The 26,346-nt window shown below is 43.2% G+C and overlaps 2 protein-coding genes across 6 annotated transcripts in view; one reads left to right on the top strand and one right to left on the bottom strand.

Annotated features, from left to right (window-relative positions):
- RB1 (RB transcriptional corepressor 1) overlaps positions 1 to 26,346 on the top strand; it is a 189,150-nt gene that overhangs the window by 97,686 nt on the left and 65,118 nt on the right. The window lies entirely within an intron of this gene.
- LPAR6 (lysophosphatidic acid receptor 6) lies at positions 1,380 to 19,296 on the bottom strand. 2 transcript variants are annotated; one of them, XM_030565071.1, is made up of 2 exons: positions 19,200 to 19,296; positions 1,380 to 4,336 (listed from the first exon to the last, which is right to left on the bottom strand). In XM_030565071.1, exon 2 carries the CDS (start codon positions 3,666 to 3,668, stop codon positions 2,649 to 2,651), a length of 1,020 nt encoding a protein of 339 aa, XP_030420931.1. In that variant the 5' UTR covers positions 3,669 to 4,336; positions 19,200 to 19,296; the 3' UTR covers positions 1,380 to 2,648. The 2 variants fall into 2 exon arrangements, with proteins under 2 accessions (XP_030420931.1, XP_030420937.1); XM_030565077.1 differs by lacking the exon at positions 19,200 to 19,296 and adding an exon at positions 14,334 to 14,352.

Below are 26,346 nucleotides of genomic sequence, written 5' to 3'. Positions count from 1 at the left end.
TAGATGCCATTATTATATCATTAAGTTAAAAAGCTCTTTGAATAGCTGCAATGAAACAAGATGTATAACTAGTTTTAACTGCACAGATTTGCCAGTGACTTTATTAATCTGAATAGCATATGTAAAACTGTTGAATGCATTTCTAAAACAAGGTCGGTAAAGCAGTATCTTTTACTGGACCAGCTTCTGTTGGTGAATATAAGTTGGCTGAGTAAAAGTTACTGTTTCACCCACCTTATGTGTGTCATATCCTGGGACCATCACGGCTACAACACTGCAAACAGATATATTCCAATAACTTTCTGGGTTTTGTCTTTTTCTAAAGTCTGGTATGAACCAAAGAAATATTTCAAGGTTGCCCGCTGAGATCTTTTGTAGCACTTGATGTAAGCCGTGCCTGTATTGTAAGGCACAAGTTTTAAAATTTTGTTTTGCAGAGTCAAACTCTACTGTAAATAAGAATTTACTATGAAACTGTATGTTATACGGTGCTTTTTAGGAGTTAGAGTTAATGTCAAGGGTGACATACAAGTTCTGATTGTATTTGTTACAGTATTTGTATTTCGCTTTTATTTTTCTCTGGATCCCCCATTTCATTTTATAAACTCACCCTTAGCATTTATGTTTATGGCAAACTTTTCTTATGAGAATGCATTCAAGCTTTCCTCTCATCATGGAGGATTACCCAAGGCCATTATCCACTGAATTCTATCCCACATTTGTAGTATTTCAGTTTGTGATACTTTTGAGTTTTCCTTTCTATATGACTGTGGGATAGAATCATAGAATATCAGGGTTGGAAGGGATCTCAGGAGATCATCTAGTCCAAGCCCTGCTCAAAGCAGGACAAATCCCCAGACTTTTTTTTTTAACCCCAGTTCTCTAAATGGCCCCCTCAAGGATTGAACTCACAACACTGGGTTTAGCAGGCTAAACCACTGAGCTATCCTCCCCCAGGAGACTTTTGAGCGCATCGTTGTAATATGGGCTTCCACCAGCCCTTAACATTCCCAGCCAGTCCAGCCCTTTCCCCGCTGGCTGGGAATGTTATGTTAGTAATATTGCAGTATGGTTAGGCTGCCAAAGTCGTTCAGAATCAAATTCTGATAAGGTAAGCTCTTTAAGTAGCACAAATGTACATTTTCTATAACAGTAACCAATATGCATTTCTATCCTAAAGTGAAATTTGAATAACACTTACATAGTGATAGACACAATTGGACGATATAGTTGAACATCAAACTGCAAGTGTAGTACATGCTTTCTGTAGCATGAACTCGGCCTTCCTCAGATTGCCCAGAAGTAAGAGTGCTTGAATTGCTAGTCACATATCTACATATTATAACTGAACAGAGAAATCCAGAACACAAATATACTTTAGTTCAATTTTTATTCCAGACTTTATCATCTTTGGGAGAACCACCACTTGACACTTCCTTAACTTTCTAAATATTTATTATTTTACAGTAAAGGTAAATTCTGAGCAAAATATGCACAATACTCCAGCTTCTGAAGAATGTATGAAACACATGGCACTTTTAAACAAAGTTGCATCTTGCTTCATATAAACTCTTACTTCTTAAAAATTCCTGGATTTATTGCAGCAGTTTTCAGGCATCTCAAATAAATAAATATTTTTATTATCTCTAAATGTGTAAGGCACTCACATTTAAAAATCTGGACAACAAAATTATGGCGCTTATGTGACGTACAGAACATCTAGGAGAGGGTACTTTACAATAAACAGCTAACTGCCATTTCTTGTCTTCTTGGAAAAGAATATTTAATATGTCACCCAGGATATCTTTGTTCATGTGAGAAATACTTGATGTTTTTTCAATAGCAAAGCAGCACTTTTGAAGTTAAATTACACAACCCACACAGAACACTTATTTTAAGATTTTAGTCTTTGTTTTAGTCTTCTTTGCTATAGTTTCTTAGGAACAGCTTTGAGTTTGTTTTGTCAGCAATATTCTTATCAAATAACTGACAAATCTTGTTTCAGTAACTTTACAGATGGATTAAAAAGTATGTAAATTTGTTTTTACAAAGGAATAGCTTAACTTTTGTCAACAAATCCTACAAAAAATGATGGGTGTGGAACCTGTGGAACTGACACCAGAGTTGCAATAACTTGATCAATGCTTTGAAGAATCCAGACATTAAGAAATCAGCATGTAAACAAAATAGTTGCAGCCTAAAATAATGTCTTCACAATTTAATTTTTTAATTTAAAGTGTTTTAACCTGTTAACACAAACAATGTGAAGACTTGCTCTTCTAACTTCATAATATGTTGAATTGTAAAACACTTTTGGGCCGTGTTAGTATCAACTTCAGTTTCCAAATATCAGGTTTTTTTGTGTGGTTCAAAATTGTAAAGAGACACAGGAGGGACTCTGTAATAAGTCCATGGAATCTGTGACATAAAGACAGAAGAGAGAAAACTTCGACAACTATAAAAATATTTGTAATTCTTGCAGGAACTACATTTTTCTATAAAGTATGTTTAGAAGTGACATTTAACTTTTTCCCATTTTTAATCATTATGTAAACAGTTTTCTAAGTGAAGAAAGTTTATTCAGTGTACAAGAAAACATTTTCACAGCTGAAGAAAGGTGCATTTCAGTCCCAGTATTTTCTCTCCATTTATATTGTAGATTCATTGTCAAATATTTTAGCTTTTAAAGTCTGGAGGCTATGTTGAATAAAATTTTCAGTAACTTGAATTTCCGAGAATCGGGAATTGCGTGTTCTAGCTGATCTGTTCCTTATTGAGTTTTGAATAGTGTCTGATGTAAAATAGTATATTATAGGGTCAAAACAACAATTTGAAACTGCAATGCATAAAGTGATAGGATACATAGTCCTCACAGCAGTTACTAATGAACAATTAATCCATATTTGTGTTCTCATAAGAGAATAAAGTATTAGGGTAACGTTATATGGCACAAAACAGAAACAGAATATCACCAAATGGACAAAAATCATTTTGAGTACCTTCTTTTTGCTTAACTTGTTCCGGCTTAAAGTAACTGGTTTATTCAAAGTCCTTAAAACCATTGTAGAACAGGTCACATTTAAGATTAGTGGAATAAAAAATCCCACAATTTCAATGAAGATAACAATCCTTGATATATAGGTTTTCCATGTGGTATCAGGAAAGTTTTCAAAACATGTGTTTTGTCCAGTGTCATTTCGAGTGCCAGTAGATGGAAAAAAGCTTGCTGGCATGCTTCCTGCTAGTACAGTTATCCATACTGCAACACAGACAATTTTTGCATTTCTTTTGGTTCTAAGAGTCTTAGACCAAAAAGGGTGCACTATGGCTAAAAAGCGATCTATGCTTATACAAGTTAAGAATAAAATGCTTCCATACATGTTTGTATAAAACATGGTGACAGAAATCTTGCAAAGTATATCTCCAAATGGCCAGTTTCTTATTGCAAAGTAATAAATCCTGAATGGTAATGTAAGTACAAAAAGCAGATCAGATATTGCTAAATTAAGCATGTAAGTTGTTGTTTCATTTCGCATTTTTAATGTGAATGTAAAAATGTATATAGCAACGCAATTTGATATTAGACCAAGGACAAACACCATGCTAAACGTACATCCGTATAAAATATACTTAAAGGAGTCCTCAGTGGAGCAATTAGCGCTTACCATTATAATGGCAATTTAAATTTACAATGTTGAATTCCTTTCGTTGTTAGCAGCCCTTCTGCAGTAACTGCTTTAAAATCTCTGGGTAGCTTGCAGATGAATTTGGTCTATGAATGATTTCATAGGTTTTCCATTTTACTTTAAAACTTCCAAGCTGAAACATGAATGTTGCAGTAGGAAGATACTGCTCTGGGAATCACCCGGAGATCATTCTTTTCTTCCAAATGCCACAATAGTCACACATCCAGTCCTGGGCGATAATAAACACAGGCTTACAGGCAACAGATGAGGTCATCCTTACATTTAATTCCACGCTCTTGTTTTCCCAGTTGTTAATGAAGCTGATACAGAACTTGCTGCTTTATGTTCAACTGCAAGTCAAAAAGCAGAGAAGTACTTTAAATGCACACTTTCCAAAGTTGTTTAGCTGGGAATGTGTAACTGAGGTTCCTTAGGAAAAGATTTCCTGGGCTCTGTAAGATGTAGGAGTTTCCACCTCTTTCACTGCCGCCTTGCTGTGAAACAAGCTTTTCAACTTGTCTGCATGCTAACCCCACAGGGCGAAGAGCAGGCTGCTTAGAAATTCAGACATACAGTTCCAAAGCGTGTTTGTTCTTGCTGTATTTAGATCTCCCTCTCAGATGCTGAGTGTGTAGTATGCCTTGAGTATTCTGAAGAGAGGGGGAAAAAAAAGCTCGATCAATTTGTAATATGACATCACAGGAAGAAGAGGCTGGACTTAAAGACAGAATGGTTTCAATTCAGTTTGTTTGCCTTTCTTTAATCAGATAATGGGTCTGCAGGAAATATACCTCTGAGGCATGCAAATGTTCAGAATGGTGGAGTAGTCTGCCATTAACTCTTTATGTAGCAGGAAAAAGGCCCTTGTCCTCAAAAGTGCTTTTAATTTTTTTTAATTATTTGACAAATTCAGTACAAAATCTTTTTTTTTTTTTTCAATTTTAGTTGTGAAAGACTTTTGGGCTGGCAGAATAACTCCCACCTCCTAAACGTTTCATTTTCTTAGTAAAATTATTATTTACATTTTGAAATTCTTAATGGCTACCTCTGAAATTTTCTTAAAGATGTATTTTTGTAAAAAGTATCCTTCCTTGTGATGGTACATAATGCTCATCAAGAAACAGAGACTAGCTGATCTTAATTCTCTAACCACTTCAGCAGATGTGTAACTTTCCTCATGTGAGCAGCCCTTTTTGAAGTCAGAGAAAGTCAATGGGGCATATTTTATTTATTTTTCCTATGAGAACTGTTAATTTATGTGAATGGAAGATTAGAAAGACAGTGGAATTGAATCTGGGGATTACTGGGAGGAAAAGGGGGAAGCAAAGGGGAGAATAAAGCAATATGTTGTGGGATTGGGAAGGAGAATTTAGTGAGCCTAACAATCAAAATCACAGACCACTAAATTTCTAACTAATAAGACATGCCTATTATCACCTCGATCACTGTGCATGTATGTTATATTCCTTTTCACTTGCCTTTGTCTTTTTAAATTGTACATTCTGTGGGGCAGGGAAATCATTTTCCTCTGTTGGTAAAGCACCTAATACATTTTCGGTTGTACCGCAATATAAGTAATATACCTGTTCTGATAATTTTATGAAGTGAATCACTTATTTGTACTTTCTGTAATTATTCCTACTAGTCACCGCCTAATACAATAAATAAATTTCTGCTTATTAAAATACTTTGTAAATTTTAAAGAGAACTCCTTTACAGGATCGCATGAGGAGGCCCTCAGTTTAGATAGGCTAGTCTCTTCCTGGTGCCAAAAATGTGTATTTCACAGTCTTAAAAGAGGAAATCCTTGTGCATATGTATGACTGATGCAGTTCTTTCAAGCTAAATGTTAAGCAATCACACCTAAGCCATGGCTTGGTTAGCAAATAGTGTATAGTCTATTCCCATTGTAAATGACCGTAGGTATTAGAGAACTTTATTCACAGGGGTGTGGCCTGGTTTTGCAATGTGAAGCTTAGCAAGCAGAAGTCAGAAATGCATGGGATAAGGCTTATTGGCAAATTTCTCTTTCCCTCCAAACAGTTTTACCCTGATTTCATGATGGAAGTGAAGCAGTTGAGCTCTACTTCCTCACATTTATGACCTGCTAAATGTCCACACTTGGAGACTCCTGTTAAACCAAGAAACATACTCAGTTTTCAATTTCTAAATATATTGGAGCTGAAAAGGTGAACTCAGCAGAGTGTGGCTATGTGTGCACTGTTAACTTTCAATCACAGCGTAGATTTTACTTCATATTGTTGCTAAAAGCAACCAGTTGTCTTGCTTTGGGTATGTCTACATCTACAATTTTGCAGCGCTGGTTGTTACAGCTGTATTAGTACAGCTGTATAGAGCCAGCGCTGCAGAGTGGCCACACTTACAGCAACCAGCGCTGCAAGTGGTGTTAGATGTGGCCACACTGCAGCGCTGTTGGGCAGCTTCAAGGGGGGTTCGGGGAACGCGAGAGCAAACCGCAGGGAAGGAGACCTGCTTGCACTGGGGTTCGGGGAACGCGAGAGCAAACCAGGGAAGGAGACCAGCTTCCCCGCGGTTTGCTCTCGCGTTCCCCGAACCCCCCTGCAAACCGCAGGGAAGGAGACCTGCTTGCTCAGGGGTTTGGGGAACGCGAGAGCAAACCGCAGGGAAGGAGACCTGCTTTCACTGGGGTTCGGGGAACGCGAGAGCAAACCGGGGAAGGAGACCAGCTTGATTACCAGAGAGGCTTCCTCAGGTATGCTGGGATACCTGCTTATTCCACGGAGGTCAAGAAAAGCGCTGGTAAGTGTTTACACTTGATTACCAGTGCTGGATCACCAGCGCTGGATCCTCTACACCCGAGACAAAACGGGAGTACGGCCAGCGCTGCAAACAGGGAGTTGCAGCGCTGGTGATGCCCTGCAGATGTGTACACCACTTAAGTTGCAGCGCTGTAACCCCCTCACCAGCGCTGCAACTTTGTGATGTAGACAAGCCCTTACTGTAAGCACGACTATATATAGTTATATTTGTGTTTTCACTTTCTTATGCCTTAGGGGACTGATCCACAGCCCACTGAAGTAAATGGAAATCTTTGCATTGGCTTCAACGGTTCAGGCCCTAGGAGTCCTGAGCTCACTTCTCTACTAAGGGGTTAGGTCCTCTTCTTAGTATGGACTGTGATTAAGTCACTTTCTTAGTAAAAGAAAACTATGGCACAAATATGTAACCCAAAACTTACAAACTTGGGTGTCTTAAGTTAAGCCCCTAGATCGGGGCGGGCAAACCATTTAGCCTGAGGGCCAGGGTGGGAAATTGCATGCAGGGCCATGAATGTAGGGCTGGGGCAGGGGGTTGGGTGTGGGAGGGAGTGTGGTGTGAGGGAGGGGATGTGTGCAGGAAGGGGCTCAGGGCAAGGAGTTGGGGTGCAGGGTGCACGAGGGGGCTCAGGGCAGGGGGTTGAGGTGCAGGAGGCATGGGGCAGGGGGCTCGGGGCAGGGGGTTGGGGGGCTTAGGGCAGGGGGCTTGAGGTGCAGGAGGGGTGCGGCAGGGGCATAGGGCTGGGAGTTGGGGTGCAGGATAGGTACAGGGTGCAGCAGGTGGCTCAAGGTAGGGGGTTGGGGTGTGGGCTCCGGCCCAGCATCGCTTATATTGAGTAGCTCTAGGGTGGCAGCAGCATGCAGCAGGGCTAAGGCAGGCTTTCTGCCTGACCCTGTGCCATTCCCGGAAGCGGCCGGCACCACGTCCCTGCAGCCCCAGGAGGCAGAGGGCTCCACACACTGCCCTTGCCTGTGGGTACCTCCCCTGAAGCTCCTGTTGGCCACGGTTCCCTGTTCCTAGCCAATGGGAGCTGCAGGGGAGGGGGTGCCTGCAAGCAAGGGCAGTGCACAGAGCCCTCTTCCGCCTCCCCCAGAGACCTCAGGGATATGGTGCTGGGAGCGACGTGGGGTCAGGGCAGGCAGGGAGCCCACGGGCCGTAGTTTGCCCACCCCTGCTCTAGATCCACATTTTAAGCACCTAAATAAATTTACTAACGGAAACCAACTCATCTATGAGATTAAGCACCAATGATGTAAATGCATAACTGTGGATTTAGATGCATCACAAAGGCACGTAAGTCTGACAGTTTTTGCATAAATGACTTGTCAAAGATCACTCAGGAAGTAACAGATCTCTGGTCACCTGATTTCTAGACCTGTTTTATTCAGCTAGGATGTCAGTGTATAGGCAGTAATGCCTAGTGCATAGAGCACTGGACTGGGGTTTGGAAGGCCTAGGTTCTGTTCCTGGCTTGGCCAGTGACCTGCTGGGTGACCTTGGGCAAGTCATGTCACCTCTCTGTGCCTCAGTTTCTCCATCTTGTAAAGCAGTTTCAGATCTGTGGCTGAAAAGACATGATCCAAAGCCCACTGAAGACCAAGATAAACCTTACACTTATTTCAGTGGGCTTTGAAGCAGACCCCAAATCAGCGTAGTCACTAACTCTCTGCACTTCACTTTACCGACAGAAAAGTGCTAAAAATTGCCCTGTTGTAGAAAGCACTGACTACACTGTGGTCCTGTCTTGTGCTCCCTAGTTAGTGTATGAAATTAACACATTGGTGATAGCAGTGTTGAATTTGGAGAGGTTCAACTGTCTGACTACAAAGAGTTTGTGTTCAAATATTCTAGTCTCTGTTTATTTTGGAATGTTTTAAATTTCTCCATTCCCAAGTGCATCTTGTAATGAACAGTTGCAATCTGCTTTATATTTACCTCCAGAAAGGTTATGTTACTTACATGGACTTTTGTACTTTCTGGTTATGAAAGCTCTTGATTAGAAAACCCAAACATCTTTCTCCTTCAACTCATATTTTGTTTTGTTGATCTGAGCTTCTTTGTAGAGTTTAATAGCCAAATTGGAATTCAATTAGCAACTGTTGGCACCAATTTGATGTTCATGTTTAGATGATTTAAATTTGCATTTTAGAAGTGTTTAAAAATGGACTGCAAAATATTCTATTTGTAGAATAATAAATGCTGAGTAAGTTAAGTAACAAGCTTCTGTTAATTCTGGATGCCTTTTGATTAACTTATTTTCTGCTTCTCATCAGACACTAATTGTAGATTTTAAGCCTGGTCTACACTACAAGTTTATCTCGATTTTAGCAGCATTAAACCGAATTAACTCTGCGTCTGTCCACACAACGAAGCCTTTTATTTTGATATAAAGGGCTCTTAATATCGATATCTGTACTCCACCCCGACGAGGGGAGTAGCGCTGAAATTGGTATTGCCATTTCGAATTAGGGTTAGTGTGGCCGCAATTCGACGGTATTGGCCTCCGGGAGCTATCCCACAATGCACCATCATGACCGCTCTGGACAGCAATCTGAACTCAGATGCACTGGCCAGGTAGACAGGAAAAGCCCTGCGAACTTTTGAATTTCATTTCCTGTTTGCCCAGCATAGAGTGCTGATCAGCACCAGAGACCATGCAGTCCTGGAATCAAAAAAGAGCTCCATTATGGACCGTGTGGGAGATACTGAATCTGATCTCTGTATGGGGAGATGAATCTGTTCTATCAGAACTCCATTCCAATAGACGAAATGCCAAAACATTTGAAAAAATCTCCAAGGCTATGATGGACAGAGGCCACAACAGGGACTCAACACAGTGCTGAAACTTAAGGAGCTGAGACAAGCGTACCAGAAAGCCAAAGAATGAAATGGACGCTCATGGAGGGAGGGGCGACTGATGACTGTAGCTATCCCACAGTTCTCGCACTCTCTGAAAACCATTTGAATTCTTGGCTGGGCTCCCAAAGCCTGAAGGGTCAAAAACATTGTTGCGAGTGGTTCAGGGTATATGTCGTGTGAAAGCAAAGGGAAAAAAATGTTTCTCGCCTTTTTTCAGTGTCACCCTGTGTCTACTGGATGCTGCTGGCAGACATGGTGCTGCAGCGCTATACAGCAGCATCCCTTTCCTATGCCTTGTGGATGGCAGACAGTACAGTAGGATTGACAGCCATCATCATCGTCCCGTGAGTGCTCCTGGCTGGCCTCGGTGAGGGTGGCTGGGGGCACCTGGGCAAAAATGGGAATGACTTCCAGGTCATTCTCTTCTTTAAACTTTGTCTAATGGAGATTCATTCCTGCTTGAAATATTATAGCAGCTGGAAGCTGCCCTCCTCTCCTCTCTTTGATCTCTGCTTGCAGAGGCAATAAAGTCAGTGTTGTTTCTTCTTCATGCATTCTTTATTACTTCATCACACAAATGGGGGGATAAGTGCCATGGTAGCCCGGTGGGCGGGGGGGAGGAGGGAATCAACGGATGGTGTTGTTGCAGGGGCACCCCCTAGAATGGCATGCAGCTCATCATTTCTGCAAGATGTCTGGGGCTCTGACCTGGAGCGGCTGTTTGCCTCTCTGGTTCTTTAGTAGGCTTGTCTGATATTCTAGGCAGGGCTGACTCTCCATTAGACAAAACTTAAAGAAGAGAATGACCTGGGGCGTCATTCCTATTTTTGTCCAGGTGCCCCCGGCCGACCTCACTGAGGTCGGCCAGGAGCACCCATGACAGCAGCAAACGGTACAGTGTGACTGGCAACCGTCATTGTCAACTTGCAAAGCAGCAGTCGGTACAGTAGGGCTGGTAACCGTCTTTGCTAACTTGCAAAAGGCAAAGGGATGCTGCTGTGTAGCACTGTAGTACCGTATCTGTTAGAAACATCCAGTAGACATAGGGTGACATTAAAAAAAGGCTGAATGGGCTCCATGATTGCCGTGCTTTCACGGAGGGAGGATTGACTGACAACATTTACCCAGAATCACCTGGTTTTGCCCCATCATGCATTGGGATCTCAACCTAGAATTCCAATGGGCGGGGGAGACTGCGGGAACTATGGGATAGCTACCCACAGTGCAACACTCCGGAAGTCAACACTAGCCTCGGTACATGGACGCACATCGCTGAATTAATGTGTTTAGTATGGCTGCATGTACTTGACTTCATACTTTCTGTGTCGAAAAACTGGTTTCTGTAAAATCGGAATAATCCCATAGTGTAGACATACTGTTAGTGTGGTGTTTTCTCTGAGGCATTTCTTAGTGATACAAAGGGTTCCGAGTGCCAGAAAACAAGTACTGAAAGTGCCGCATGATTCCATTCCAGCGCCCCCCAAAAGTTGCGGAACAGTGTTCTGGACTGTTCCAGCAGTACTTGAGCACTGCAATCACCTATTTTTATGATTGCATCCTTATAAAATGTGTCCAAGAGACACACATCATCCACCAAAAGTCTCTCTTGAATGTGATTTTTCAAACCTTAAAAACCATTGAAACATTTTTCTCATAGACACTGGCTCGCAAAACGTAGTTGTGATACAAATGCAGTTCCATTGCATAACTACTTCTGTAAAAGACCAGTGTGAATCTGTAGGTTTTAAGGCCAGAAGTGACCCGCCCTTTGAGCATCTAGTCCAGGTGTGGGCAAACTACAGTCCATGAGCCGTTTTAAGCTGGCCCACAAGCTCCCACTGGGGAGCAGAGTCTGGAGCTTGCCCCGCTCCGGTGCTCCTGCCGGGGCAGTGGGTCGAGGGCCGCACCATGTGGCTCGGCCCTGCTCCTGCACTCCAGCCATTGCACTGAGTCAGGGAGGGGCCGCACCACACAACTCAGCCCTGCTCCTGTGCTCCAGCTGGGGCACTGGGTTGAGGGGGGCGCACCATGCGGCTCCTGGAAGCCACGGCATGGCCCCGTTCCAGCTCCTATATGCTCCAATGGCCTCCTCCGGCCCTCCAATGGGAGCTGCAGGGGCAGTGCCTGCGGCCGGGGCAGCATGCAGAGCCACCTGGCTGTACCGCCATGTAGGAGATGGAGAAGGGACATGCCACTGCTTCCGGGAGATGCTTGAGGTAAACGTTGCTTGGAGCCTGCACCCCTGAGCCTCTCCCAACACCCCCAACCCCTTGCCCCAGCCCTGATCCCCCTCCCACTCTTCAAACACCCTCGATCCCAGCCCAGAGAACCTTCCTGCACCCCAAACTCCTCATCCCCAGAGCCTGCACTCCCAACCAAAACCCTCATCCCCTCCTGGACCCCAACCCCAATTTTGTGAGCATTTATGGCCTGCCATACAATTTATATTCCCCAATTCAGGCCAAAGAGTTTGCCCACCCCTGATCTAGTCTGATCTCCTGATATTGTATACTTCTGATATCCCAGGCATTTAAATTTCACGCAGTTAGCCAAACACAAGCTATTAGGCTTGATACAGGACTAAGTCATATATTCCAGAAAGGATTCAGTCTTGATTTGAAGACACTGAAAGATCGAGAATCCACCACTTCCCTTGGTAGTTTATTCCAACAGTTAATCACCCTTGTTAAAAATGTGTGCCTAATTTCTAATTTGAATTTGTCTAGCTTCAGCTTCCAGCTGTTGGTTCTTGTTATGCCTTTTTCTTCTAGATTAAAGCGCCATTGAGCACCTAGTGTTTTTTTCCCACATGAAAATACTTATGCATTGTAAACAATCACCTCTCAATCTTCTTTCTGATAAACTAAACAGATTGAGCTCCTTAAATCTCTCACCGTAAGGCATTTTCTCCAACCTCAAATATTTTTTTAACTCTTTTTCTGCGTGCTCTCCCATTTTTCAACATTCCTTTTTTAAATGTGGACTCCAGAACTGGAGGTGGTATTCCAGTATCTGTCTCATCCACACTGTATACAGAAGTAAAATCATTTCTCAACTCCTACTTTAATACTCCTTTCTTCATATGCCCAAGAATGGCGTTAGTCCTTTTGGCGATACCATTGCAGTGGAAGCTCATATTGAATTGTTTGTCCACTATGACCACTAAATAGTCTTCAGTCTCTGCTTTTCAGGGTACAGTCCCCCAGTCTGCAAGTATGGCCTGCATTCCTTGTTCCTAGATAACTTTCCATCTGGCTGTATTTAAACACATACTGTTTGAATGGATGTAGTTTACCAAGTGATCCAGTTTGTTCTGTATGACAGCCCTGTCCTCATCACTGTTTACCATTCTGCCAGACTTTATGTCATCCTCAGATTTTTTAGCAGTAATTTGATATTTACTTCCAGATCACTGATGAAATCAAGCCTAGAACTGATCTCTGTGCAATCCCACTGGAAACACCTTCATTGGATGATGATTGAGAACTACTTTTTAGATTGGTCAGTTAGCAAGTTCTTAATGTGTATTTAGTTGGTATTGTATATGCTAATTTTTAAATCAGAATGTTGAGTGGTACTGAGTCAAATGTCTTACAAAAATCAAAATATATTATATCTAGTTACATTTATCAACAAATCTTGTAATCTCATCAAAGAATGATCTCAGGTATTTATTTTTTATAAAACCTTGTTGACAATAATATTCCTATTCTTTAATCCTTTATGAAATGAATCCTGTATCAGCTCTTCATTATTTTGCTTGGCTAACAGGCCTATAGTTCCCCAGGTCATCTCACTTGCCTTTTTGAACAGTGGCACAACATTACCACTCTTTCAGTCTTCTGGAATTTCACTGGTATTCCAAGTTCTATTAAAAATTAACATCAGCTGTCCAAAGATCTCCTCAGCCAACTCTTTTAGGTCTCTTGTGTACAAGTTATTTGGGCATGCCTATTTAAAAATGTTTATCTCTGGAAGATGATGTTTAAAGTAGTGCTTCTCAAAGCCGGTCCGCTGCTTGTGCAGGGAAAGCCCCTGGCGTCCAGACTGGTTTGTTTACCTGCCGCGTCCACAGGTTCGGCCGATTGCAGCTCCCACTGGCTGTGGTTTGCTGTTTCAGGCCAATGGGGGTTGTGAGAAGCGGCGTGGATCGAGGGATGTGCTGGCCGCCCTTCCCACAGCCCCCATTGGCCTGGAACAGCGAACCATGGCCAGTGGGAGCAGCAATCGCCCGAACCCACGGACGCGGCAGGTAAACAAACCGGCCTGGACCGCCAGAGGCTTTCCTTGCATGAGCGGCAGACTGGCTTTGAGAAGCATTGGTTTAAAGTAATCTATCATCATGTAATACAAGCACATCTGTGTTTCTTTCCAAATACAGAACAGAAATATTTATTGACAACTTCTATCTTTTCTGCATCATTAACAATTTTGCCCTCTCCATTTAGTAATGGTCATATACCATTGACAGAATTTCTTCTGTTCCTAATAGACTTTAAAAAAAATCCTTTGTATTATCCCTAGTACCGCTGTCCATCCAATTTTCCCAATGTCTTAAGTTTTTCTTAAATTTTCTATACTTCATAACTTCTAATATATATTGTTTGCTATTTCCCTCTTTTTCCATTTTTTATATATTGCTTTTTAAAATGTTTAATTGCTATCTTCACTACTAAACCAGGATGAGTTTCTTGCCAAAGTTGCCCTCTGTCTTGATTCTGGCTTTTTGGCCATCTAATAAATTCCTCTTAAAGAACTCCCAAATTTCATTCACCTTTTTAATCCAAATTTTACCTCCCAATATTTTTTCTCATAATTTTCCTAATCTTTGGGAAACTAGCCTTTTTGAATCACTGTTTTCTCAGATTGAATGTAATCAGGTCATGATCATTGGTCCCTGGGCAGCCACCACCAACTTCCAGTCCAGTGATTGATTCATTTGCATCCACAAAGAGATTCAAAATAGTTACCTTGTATTTGGTTCAATACCTTTTTGTGTTAGAAAATCGTCATCTATAATTATTGGAAACTAATGATGTTTTACTACTGGCTGAATGAGACTTCCAGCATATGTCTCCCAAACTGAAGTACCCAAAACACTTTTCTTTCCTCACAGAGACAGTTGCTTAATGAATATTTCATCCTGTGTCTGACTTAATTCAGTGGTCTGTAATAGACTTCCACTGATATCTCCTCCTGGACTTCGTTAGCGAGCATATTGATCCATATGCATTCAGGATCCTGTGGTTCTGAGTTATCAGTAACTCTGAAATAGGTAATAGAGGCTTTAGCATAGAGTACCCTCCCCCACCTCTTTTTCACACACTATCCTTCATAAACAAGTTATAACTACCAATTTTAACATGGCAATCATGCCAGTTACAGTAATACCAATTATATCAAATTTCTTTTAATCAATCAGCGTTTCCAATTCCTTTGCATTGATACCCTGACTCCTAGCATTGGTATATAAGCAGCTGAAAAAATTCTCTTCTCGTGTGTCACATTGGTTCAATTCCTTTGTGACATACTGTGTTTGCATTTGTACTGCATTTTCCACTTTAGCTTAAGTGATATACTTCGGTATAGCACAGAGCTGACAACCTTTCAGAAGTGGTGTGCCAAGTCTTCATTTATTCACTCTAATTTAAGGTTCCATGTGCCAGTAATACATTTTAACGTTTTTAGAAGGTCTCTTTTTATAAATCTATAATATACAACTAAACTATTGTTGTATGTAAAATAAATAAGGTTTTTAAAATTTAAGACACTGCAGAGACCCTGGACCAGTGGCCAGTACCTGAGCAGTGTGAGTGCCACTGAAAATCAGCTTATGTGCCACCTTTGGCACACTTGCCATAAGTTGCCTACCCCGGTATAGCATTTTGCTTCTCATTTTTGAAAAATAAATCGTGTAATAGATTTGCCTCAACTGTCATAGCTAGACTAATTTCTCTTAAATAGACGGTAAATGTTGATTTAAGGCAGTCAGGACCCTAGCCATACCCTACTGTGGTCCTCACACCTGCTTGAAAGGTACTGATGGCTACCCACATGAGTTGTCCTCTGGTGGGTTGGGATGAATGCTACTGCTGCTGTTGGGGCACGCTGAGGGTCTCTGTCTGGCCTCATCCACTGCTCCTTCTCTTTACATGGCTTTGAGGCCTATCCAGGATTGTATGTAGAGGACAAACTGGAGGACTTCCAGAAGGAGATACTCCAGTATATAAGGTATCAAGTGAGGATAGCGTTTGATGCATATGACTCATGTTGCTATCTTTGATGGTGAGAGGACTCATCCAGCAGCTCGGGTATCTGATCTGTAGCAAGACATACAAGACCTCTGGTTTCTTTTTGTATGTTTCATAAGTGGGAGATAAACAGCAATGTGGCATGAATTTTCCTTTCCTTAACTCCATGAAACTTTTTATTTCCCACTGGGATCACTGCTCTACTGGTTGTGCCTGACCTCAAGTAGACCCTGCAGACAGACAACTAATAAGTTTCTCCTGTCTGGCAGTGCAAGAAGTCCTTACACAATTGGGCTGAGCAGATAAACAATTTTTAGGGTCCCCTGAACTTCAGAACTGAAACAAATTTCTTAGCCACTTCCATCTACACAGTCACTGGAAAGCCCTCACTTTTAACCCAGGCAATTCACATAGTTGAAATGGGGCATTTCGTACCACACTAGAAGCAGTGTCCTTATCTTACGCTGCAGAAGGTGACTTCCTGTAGAAACAATAGTTGGAAAGCCCCAATTTTAAATGTGCTGTCAAGTTTTCAGTTATATATAAACTTCACTGACTTGCTATGTGAATATCTCCATCCTGTTCAGGCAGACTGACATGATCTTGGATCATAAGGGAGAAATAATGAACATTTTTCTTCCTTATAGCTAACACAATTTCTTTTAGCCCTTGTCATTTTCATAGTGTTATTTATATTTCCTCAGCTAGGGCATCCAGACTAGACCAGTGGTTTTCAAACTTTTTTTCTGGTGACCTAGTTGAAGAAAATTGTTGATGCCCACAACCCAATGGAGCTGAGGATGAGGGGTTTATGGTGTGGAAGGGGCTCAGGGCTGGGGCAGAGGGTTGGAGTGTGAGGGTGAGGGCTGTGAGGGCCTGGGGATGATGGGTTTGGGTGCAGGAGGGGGCTCTGGGTTTGGGGGGGAGTCAGGTCTGGGGCAGGGGGTTGGGGTGTGGGAGGAGGTGCAGGCTCTGGGGTGGGGCTGGGGAGGAGGGGTTTGGGATGGGGGGGCGGGTTCAGGGCTGCAGCAGAGAGTTAGGGTGTGGGAGGGGGTAGGACTCTGGGCTGGGGATGCAGACTTTGGGATGGGGCTGGGGATATGGGGGGTTTGGGGTGCAGGAAGGGGCTTCAGGTTGGGGGGGCTCAGGGCTAGGGCAGGGGATTGGGGCACAGAGTTGGGGCACGGGCTTACTTCAGGTGGCTCCCAGCCAGCAGCGCAGTGAGAGTGCTAAGGCAGGCTTCCTTCCTGTCCTGGCACTGCGGACCATGCTGCACCCTGGAAGCAGCCAGCAGCAGGTCCAGCTCCTAGTCGGAAGTGTGCAAGTGGCTCCACACAGTTCTTGCCTGCAGACACCGTCCTCCCATGGTTCCCGGCCAATGGGAGTGTGAAGCCGATGCTTGGGGCAGGGGGCAGCATATGGAGCCCCTAGGCTCCTCTGCCTAGAAGCCAGACCTTCTGCTGGCTGCTTCTGGAGAGCAGCTCAGTGTCAGAACAGTTAGGGACTAGCCTGCCTTAGCCAAGCAGCACCACCAATGGGACTTTTAACGGCCCGGTCGGGGGTGCTGACCATAGCTGCCGCGACCCAGTGCCTTACATTCTGCAACTCAGTACTGGGTTGCGACTGCAGTTTGAAAACCACAGAACTAGAATGTCAGTTATTCTTGGAGTCCTCATGATTCAGCACTTTGCCAACCTTCCAGTGTTTTCCTCTTTTTTATTGTATTAAGTTTCAAAGTGTTGGTCCAAACAGCTTTTCAAATGTGGAAAGCCATTAAATAAGCCCCATTTTAAAAAAATGTTTCTTTACCAGTTAATTTGTGGAAAGAGTTTGTCTTTTAATGACCTTGCCTCCACTTCCTTAGTGAGGGCAAGTTTTTCTTGGGCGTACTTTGATGTCTGGGGCAGGAGGAAACAGCTGCTGGGAGGCTGATATAGTTATAAGAGATTTTTCTCTCAATCTGTATCCTGGCTTCAAGACTGAAGGTAGGCTGGAGCATACATGTGTAACCTAGTCCTCTGCTAGAGTGAGGGTTGAGTTTGGGCCCTTGAGCAACTGCCAGTACTAGCAAAGATTGAACTTCCATCAGCAAGCCTCGTGGTGTCTCCAGATGGGGAGGAGGCAGAGGGGAGGAATTAGGGGGAGCCCATCCCTGCTTTTACCAACATCAGATTAAAGACTATGAATCATCCCATGGTTTAGCAGAGAATGGATTTGCACATCTCTTTAGCTGGCTTTAGTGGCAGCACTGCTTCTGTCACTCTCACTTGTACTTAATGTACACTGGCCTGTTGATAGCCACTTGTGGGTGGAACATGTATGCCAGCTACAGTAATGGAGCAGGGAGACAGGTGGGAAATTTCTATCTATAACAGGCTCCCAGTATCACAGCTGGGAGACTGCCTGCCAGCCACAGCTGCTACAGCTTCTGCTTCCTCCTACCCCAGAGGGCACCTTGCCCTCTATAAGGAAATGAATAGGGTCATTAAATCCTAATGTCCACCTAAAAGTGAATGGGTAATTAAACATTTTATTGAAATAAAACAATGTAGGGCTTTCATTACTGAAAGCTTTCCAAATTTTCGAAGTCGTTTTGGCCATAAGAGCAACAGCATAAATATGTGTAATAGTCTTTGTTGTGGTAAGTAGCAAACCAGTTGCCAGAAAGCCCTGGTCTACACTGAGGAGGGGAATCGACCTACGATATGCAACTTCAGTTACGAGAATAGTGTTGCTTAAGTTGACGTATTTAGGTCTACTTACTACAGCGCATGCATGGTGCTGAGTCGACTGCTGCTGCTCCCCCATTGACTCTGCTTGCACCTCTTGCGGCGGTGGAGTACCGGAGTTGACAGGAGAGCACTCGGGGATCGATTGTATTGCACCTACACTAGATGCGATAAATCGATCCCCGATAAAGTGATCATTACCTGCTGATAGCGGATAGTGTAGATGTACCCTTAGTATCAAATATAAACAAATTGAATCCTAGACATGTTTTTTTAATCTTATTTATTCTGATAGTGACAACACTACTGTAACTCTCTCTGTCCTTTAAGACTATTTAAGCCAATAGAATTCAACATGCTGTTATAACAAACTTAATTTGCTGATAGGTGACTCACCGCCATGGGAATCTGTGTACCCTAGGTGCCTTAAACTGTGTCATTAAAATTTCATGTAGTGTTTTATGTATTTGCTACTTAGCTCGTCATCAACCATGGCTGCCACAGACTCAGAATGAGATGCTTTTATAGACGTTTAAATCTTTACTGTTAAGTTGATGTCTTTGGTGATGAATAGTGATTTCAGCTGTATTCTGGCTACTCTACTAAATAGTTTTATTGTGAAATTAATTTATTTCAAAGTTTAATAGCCCTTTGAAACTATGCTCAAGAACTTTGATTAGTTAGAGCAATGATGTGGTTTTGTATTGAAGTTTTCTTTATATCAAAATACATTGCCATCATGCGATATGATTTGGCATGTTTGAAGTCATTCCTGTTTCCTGTATTATGAAATTTCCCAAATATTGGAGGAGAGATAGGAAGATGAATATGTTACTGCTGAGAAATAATTATTAAACCATGATTCTGGAATATACCTGTTTGCATGTAGACTTGTTTGAAAAAACTAATAGTCCACCAGGTTCTTCGCATAGGAATTTCTTGCAAGCATTTATCGTCTAGTTATTTTCCACAGATGAGATGGCAGTAGGAAGTATTGTATCTATAGTTAAACACAAATTATATAAATGTTTCTTTTTAATATATAGATATGTAAAAAGAGGAAGACATTTGTTATGGTTAAGACATGAGACTGTGAGTCACTAGAACTATTCCTGTGCCACAAACTTCCTATACTAACCTTGAACAATCTGCGTACACTTTCTGTGCCTTAGTTTCTCTGAATGAAATGGGGATTATATGGTTATCACAAAGATATATTAGGCAACCTTAATAATTGTTGTAAAGTGCTTTGAGATGCCTGGATGGAGCCCACTAAATAATTGCTAATTAGTATGATCATTAAAAAGCAGAGTGAGTAGGAAAATGTTTTTAAGGAAAATTCGAAGTTTGCACATTTGGAAGCATAGATTATTGACAAGGGGAGAGGAATTGTTAAAGGATTTCAGTTAATTTAGCTAAATAAAATGGACAATTCTAAAGGTCAAAGTATGTAGTTAAATAAATTGCTAGGTAAACGTGTTTTACGAATAGATTTTTATATAAAATAGCAAAAAAAATCTTCATGGAATTGTACTAGTTTATATTTGTGTGTTGTATTTAGTACAGAAAAATTAGCTGTGCGCATTGTTCACCACTGAGTTATGATCTTTGATTCATAGAGATAGATGTGGAATCAAACTGAGTGACTGGCAGTCATCAGGAACTATCGCCAATCCCTGAAAGCCTCCAAAACATTCTATTTTCAAAACCAGGATGTTAGAATAACTTTTTAGATCTCTAGTTCAGATAAATTTCAGACAGCTTTGGGTATGTTCCTTTATTTCCTAATTTCCTCTGGTTTCCCCCCCCACTCCCTCCACCCCTTGGGGTGAACTGCTTAATTGCAAAGATAAAAAGTGCTTTTCTCATAGCTAAACCACACAGTGGAACAACTTTCAGCAGAGCTTTAAAGATTGAAGAGAAAGGGCTTCGGCAAAAGGGCAACACTATAAAATGTTGCTCTTTGATTTAAAAAAGCAATAGGCAGTGTTAAGAACTAGATAAGTTCCTGGAGGATAGGTCCATCAATGGCTGTTAGCCAGGATGGGCAGGGATGGCTTCTGTTTGCCAGACGCTGAGAATGGGAGACAGGAGATGAATTACTTGATGATTGCCCTTCTGTTCATTCCCTCTGGGGCATCTGGCATTGGCCACTGTCGGAAGACAGGATACTGGGCTAGATGAACTTTTGGTCTGACCCAGTATGGCCGTTCCTATGTTATGTTCATATCTAAAGTTTGGGATATTTTTAGAGTTTACAGATGAATAGTTTCTTTTATTAATTTGAAAGATTTGCTAGAAGTTGCAGAGCAAGTGGAGATAACTAATAAAGCTACAGAGAACAGTGCTGCACATCAAAAACTAATGATGAAAATGGTTATCCACCAGTTCCATGCAGGGTTTTAGTCTGCCATCGTTTTTTAAGTAGCACTTGTCACTGATTTAGAGTTCTGCTGAAAAATTGATTTTACAATGTGGTTGTCATGGTATAAACCCCCACTCTGAACCTTAGCGTCCAAAAGATGGACTACCAGCATGAATTCCTCTAAGCTCAATTACCAACTTAGTACTTGTAGCGCTGCCACCAACCAGGAATTCCAGTGCCTGGTACACTCTAGTCCCCCCAAAACCTTGCCCGGGGACCCCCAAGATCCAGTCCCTCTGGATCTTAACACAAGGAAAGTAAACCCTTTCCCTCACCATTGCCTCTCCCAGGCTTTCCCTCCCTGAGTTACCCTGGAAGATCACTGTGATTCAAACTCCTTGAATCTTAAACAGAGAGGAAAATTCACCTTCCCCCTCCTTCTCTCTTCCCCTCCCAGACTCTCCCTGAGAGAGAAAGTAATCCTAACACAGAGAGAAAATTAACCTTTCTCTCCCCCTTCCCTCCTTTCTCCCCACCAATTTCTGGTGGATCCAGACCCAGGCCCCCTGGGGTCTCACCAGAATAAAAAAACAATCAGGTTCTTAAACAAGAAAAGCTTTTAATTAAAGAAAGAGAAAACAGTAAAAATTATCTTTGTAAATTTAAGATGGAATATGTTACAGGGTCTGTCAGCTATAGACACTGGGAATACCCTCCCAGCCTAAGTATACAAGTACAAATAAAAATCCTTTCAGCAAAGTACAAATTTGAACTGCTTCCAGCCATATACACATTTGCAAATAAAGAAAACAAACATAAGCCTAACTCGCTTTATCTACCTAGTACTTACTATTCTGGACATATAAGAGACTGTATCAGAGAGATTGGAGAGAAACCTGGTTACACATCGGGTCACTCTCAGAACCCAGAGAGAACAACCACCAAACACTGACAGCACACACAAAAACTTCCCTCCCTCAAGATTTGAAAGTATCCTGTCCCCTGATTGGTCCTCTGGTCAGGTGACAGCCAGGCTCACTGAACTTGTTAACCCTTTACAGTCAAAAGAGACATGAAGTACTCCTGTTTTATTAACCCTTAACTATCTGTTTATGACAGGGATCTACTTGTAGTGACATTTTAAAGTGAATAACTGTTAAAGAAGTCATTGTTAGTAGGAAAATGGAAGCATGAAGGATCCTTCAGAACCTGCAAGATTGTAAGATATTGATGGTATGCTAACAAAAGAGCATCTAAAAATATTAAATTAAATAGTAGGTTGGGAATAGCAAAGGCAAGAACTCAGCATAAACAAAGTAGTTTTTACTCATGGTCAAATAGAAAAAGAGAGAGAAGAAAAATCCAAATATTGCAAAAAATTATAAAGAATATCTTTTATTCAAAGGAGTTCTGAAAGAAGAAGAGATGCAGAATCCGGAAAAATAGATGGAATCTCTAGATTTGTTTGGCACAGTGGTGAAAAGAGTGATTAAAATAATAGATTTAGAACTATAGGAAGAAAAAGTTAAAATCTGCATGTGACTGTTTCCTCATATCTTCAGACAAGGGCATAGTGGCACCATTAATTCAGTTTTAGGAATACATAATCACAGATTAATGAGAAAAATCCATTAATACTTGCATACCCAATCAGCAGTTTGAGGTTTTAGAAACTTCAGAATTCATTGTATGGATCTGTTTGCAAAACAAGCAAAAAAACTTAACTCCATTATTACTTTACAAAATTCATCACTTTTGTAGCTTTTGGGAACTAAATAGTTCCCACTGACAGTAATCTAACAATAAAACAAATATAGCACCGAGGAAAATTAAAGCAAAGGGTACTCTTTTATAAGTATTTGCATCAGCTACCTTCTTCTCAGAGGGACTGGACAAGGGAAAATATAGTACCTATCTTTAAAAAGGGAAACAAAGAGGAACCAGAGAATTATAGACTAGTCAGTGTAACTTTGATATCTCGAAAGTTACTGGAACAAATTGTTAAACTATCAATATGTAAGCACGTAGCGCAGGCCTGCACAACTCATAAAGTGGCAAGGGCCATATTATTCCAAAGAAAACAGCTGAGGGCCAATCCCCCCCCCCGCGCTGTCAAAACACCAGCACCCCCCAAACACCACCTCGCCTGCCTCAGCGCCGCCCGCCTGCTTGGTTCATCATCCCCCCATGAAATAAGGGGAGGGGAAAAGGGGGACAGTTTGAAGGGATTTTCTGGGGCTATGAACTAACGAGGGGAAGGGAGAGGGGGGCAGTGTGAAGGGATTGGATGTGACAGTCCATCACACAAACACAGGGGCCACAGGGAGCCCTGGGAGAGGGAGGTCCTTGGTCCAGGGAAGGGGGCAGCAGTTGGGACAGGGCATGTGCAACACACACACACGTCTCTCCCCCGGGGATTTCCTGGCTGCCCACAGACAGTTCAACCCCGCCCCCTGCGCCCATCACTATGGAAGCCACCCTGGGAGCAACCAGCGCAGCAGCTGCCTTGCCCCCCACAAAGAGGGGTCTTAGCCCAGCCCTCCTCCTCCCCCTCTCCTGAGCTGCAGCTCGAGCTCAGGCCAGGTGCTCCTCTCCTCTCTCGGCACTTACCGGCTCTGCTCCCTGTCCCCGACTGCTCTGATGCCTGTCCACACCCCTGCCCCCTGACAGCTCCTCCAGAACTCCCAACTCATCCAACCCTCCCACTTCCCCCTAACAGCCCCCCTCAGAACTCCTGACCCATCCAACTCTCCCTCTGCCACCTCACAGCCCCCCCCAGAACTTCCGACCCATCCAACCCTCGCCCTGCTCCCTATCCTCTGACTGCTCAGATCTGTCTCCATACCCTCGCCCCCTGACATCTCCCCCAGAACTCCTGACCCATCCAACCCTTCCTCTGCTCCCTATCCCCTGACTGCTCCAATCTGTCTCCATACCCTCGCCCCCTGACATCTCCCCCAGAACTCCTGACCCATCCAACCCTTCCTCTGCTCCCTATCCCCTGACTGCTCCAATCTGTCTCCACACCCTTGCCCCCTGACAGTCCCCCCAGAACTCCCGACCCATCCAACCCTCCTCCTGCTCCCTGACTGCCCCCCGGGACTCCCCTTACCACCACGCCGCTCTAGCTGCTGGCTCCACGTGGAGCCAACCAAACAAGCTGCCGAGCACACAACCCCTCCCTTGCAGAGTGCTGCGACGCAATGCTGAGGCAGGGGGAGGGGAGGAGAGGAGTGGGGGAGGGACTCTGCTTGCTGGAGGCCAATGGGAGCAGCTAAATCAGGACCAGGCACCCAATCAGCCGCGCTGCACTCTGTGTGAGGGGAAGGGAGAGGAGGGAGGAAAAATCCCAGACGGTTGCAGCGGCCCTGGGCGAACCCAACAGTCCCACGCCGCTGCTTGCCTGCGGGCTGCACATTGTGCGGGCTTGACCTAGAGGTTAATAGTGAAGCACCTGGAAATTAATAGCGTGATAAGTAATAGGTACTGTGGGTTTGTCAAGAACAAGTAACCAACCGAATTTCCTTCTTTGACAAGGTTACTTGCCTAGTGGCTGGCCAGAAGAAGTAGATGTGATGTATCCTGATTTTAGTGAGGCTTTTGACGCAAGCCTGCATGACATTCTCATAAGCAACTAGGGAACTAGTTGTCTAGGGAACTGTGGTCTATGAAATTACTATAAGGTGAGTGCACAACTGGTTGAAAAAACATACTCAAAGAATAGAGATCAATGGTTCTTCTTTCAGTTGTGTCCCTGTGTTTGTTCCACTTCAGGTGCACATGCACCTCTCGATCCTTTGATTAGAGATTTTCCATTCCATTTGGCCTGTGCCATACGCTCTGTACAATCTCATGCTGTACATACAGAGTATATAGAGGTGCGTGGGAGATCCATGAGAGGATCTTCCCTCTTATCCCATCACTACTTACTTTGTGACCCTTTTGTGAGGCTTTATCAATCTTTATCAAGTCAAAGGCTTTATCAAAGTCCAAGTACACTCTATCAATTGGATCACCCATGTTCACATATTTGTTGAGAACCTCACAGAATTCCAAAGTTCCTTCTCTGTGGTCTCGGCCTGAGACAGCACTCTAGTATTGTCCGCCTGGTTGAATTGAAGCTTCTGATGATGGCGCATTCCCTTCGAGCCATTTCCAAGTCAGGTAAGGAGACTGCCCCTTGTACATGTATCTCTAGACAGATCCAGTGCTCCTTCAGCCTCAACTGAGGTCTCCACTAAAAGATGGAAGACTTCAGAGTACTCAGGAAAGGCTCCAAAGAAGATGGGCTTTGTCTCCCACCACAAGGAGATTGTTCCCAGAAGGCCCCAATCTCCCACTAAGTCTATGGTGTCAGGTACATTGATGTCTAGACTCGGTACCATGAAAGTGACGGACTCTTCCTTTGGTACTGGCAGGGCTGGGAGATCCCAGAGCACTTCAGAGAAGTTTGGCTCCAGCAGGGCCCTGGTACCATTGGTGAAGGACAGGGAGACCCAGGACAGATGCTCCTCTAGAAAAGTACCAACTACTTCAGACTTGGTGCCTTCATATTTGACTCCATTGGTACTTGCAAAATTGAAGTGCCAGACAGACACCTTTGGGCCTATCACCTGCATGCTCAAATCAATAGTACCATCCACTTCAACTGTTGCATTGGTACTGACAGCTCAGTACCAGAGGAATTCTGCTCCTCCAGGGACTTGTCCGTGTTAGAAAAGTGGGAATTCCTACTGCTTATGGTTACTGAATAACTCTCAGTACCGAGACCCTGGTCTTTGGATTACTATTGCTTCCTGGTACCACAGGATTCTCCAACCTTTTCTACTGTCCTCTCCCCCCACCCCATTGGAGGACATTGAGGAGGATGAAGGAGACGTTCAGTCAGTCTCCTCCTTATCAGTGTGGTGTTCCCCTTCACATCATTACAGAAACCCATACTTTGACAAGGATTCTTATTCACATCAGGGATGGTGGGATCAGTTCTGGATACCAACCCTTTTCCCATATGAGCCCTCCCAATGGCCATGCTGGGATCTTTGGGCAGTGTAGTGGAAGCAGTTTGCCAGACCTCCAGCTCCATTGTACCAGGAGACTAGGGTTACATAGTCTCCTTCACCAAACTCCCAACATGTGGAGAACTTTGAGGAACAGGAGGCTAGGGGAGACAAAGAGGTCACCACTCAAACTTCTATTTCATTCTCATATCCGGATGAGGCAGTCATGCCTCCACCACTATCTACATATGACAATTTCCACCAGTTCTTGGAACTTGTGAAGAGGATGGCTGACACCCTCCAGATACCTCTTGAGGAAGTTGAAGACTCAGAACACAAGCTCCTGGAAGTTCTGCCATTGGCAACATCCATCAGGATTGCACTCCTAGATCCAGCAAAGACTGTGTGGCAAATTCCTGCCACCAGCCTGCCAATTTGTAAAAAGTGTTCCCCAGCAATTCAGAATTTTTGTTTCCTCACCCTGCACTTAATTCCTTGGTGATGGATGCCATAAATAAGCATCATAAACAGCATTACTTACCAGAAGAGGTTAGATCTTTTTGGCCGAAAGGCATACTCATCCACAACCCTACAATTTCAGATTGCAAATTCATCAGGCAATCATGGCCAAGTCTGATTTCACAAATTGCAACAACTTTG

Source organism: Gopherus evgoodei, chromosome 1, assembly GCF_007399415.2.
Source record: "Gopherus evgoodei ecotype Sinaloan lineage chromosome 1, rGopEvg1_v1.p, whole genome shotgun sequence".
In the NCBI taxonomy this organism is placed as follows: Eukaryota; Metazoa; Chordata; order Testudines; family Testudinidae; genus Gopherus; species Gopherus evgoodei.
Note: the sequence above shows the minus strand (reverse complement) of the source record. Positions and strands in the feature narration are given on the sequence as shown.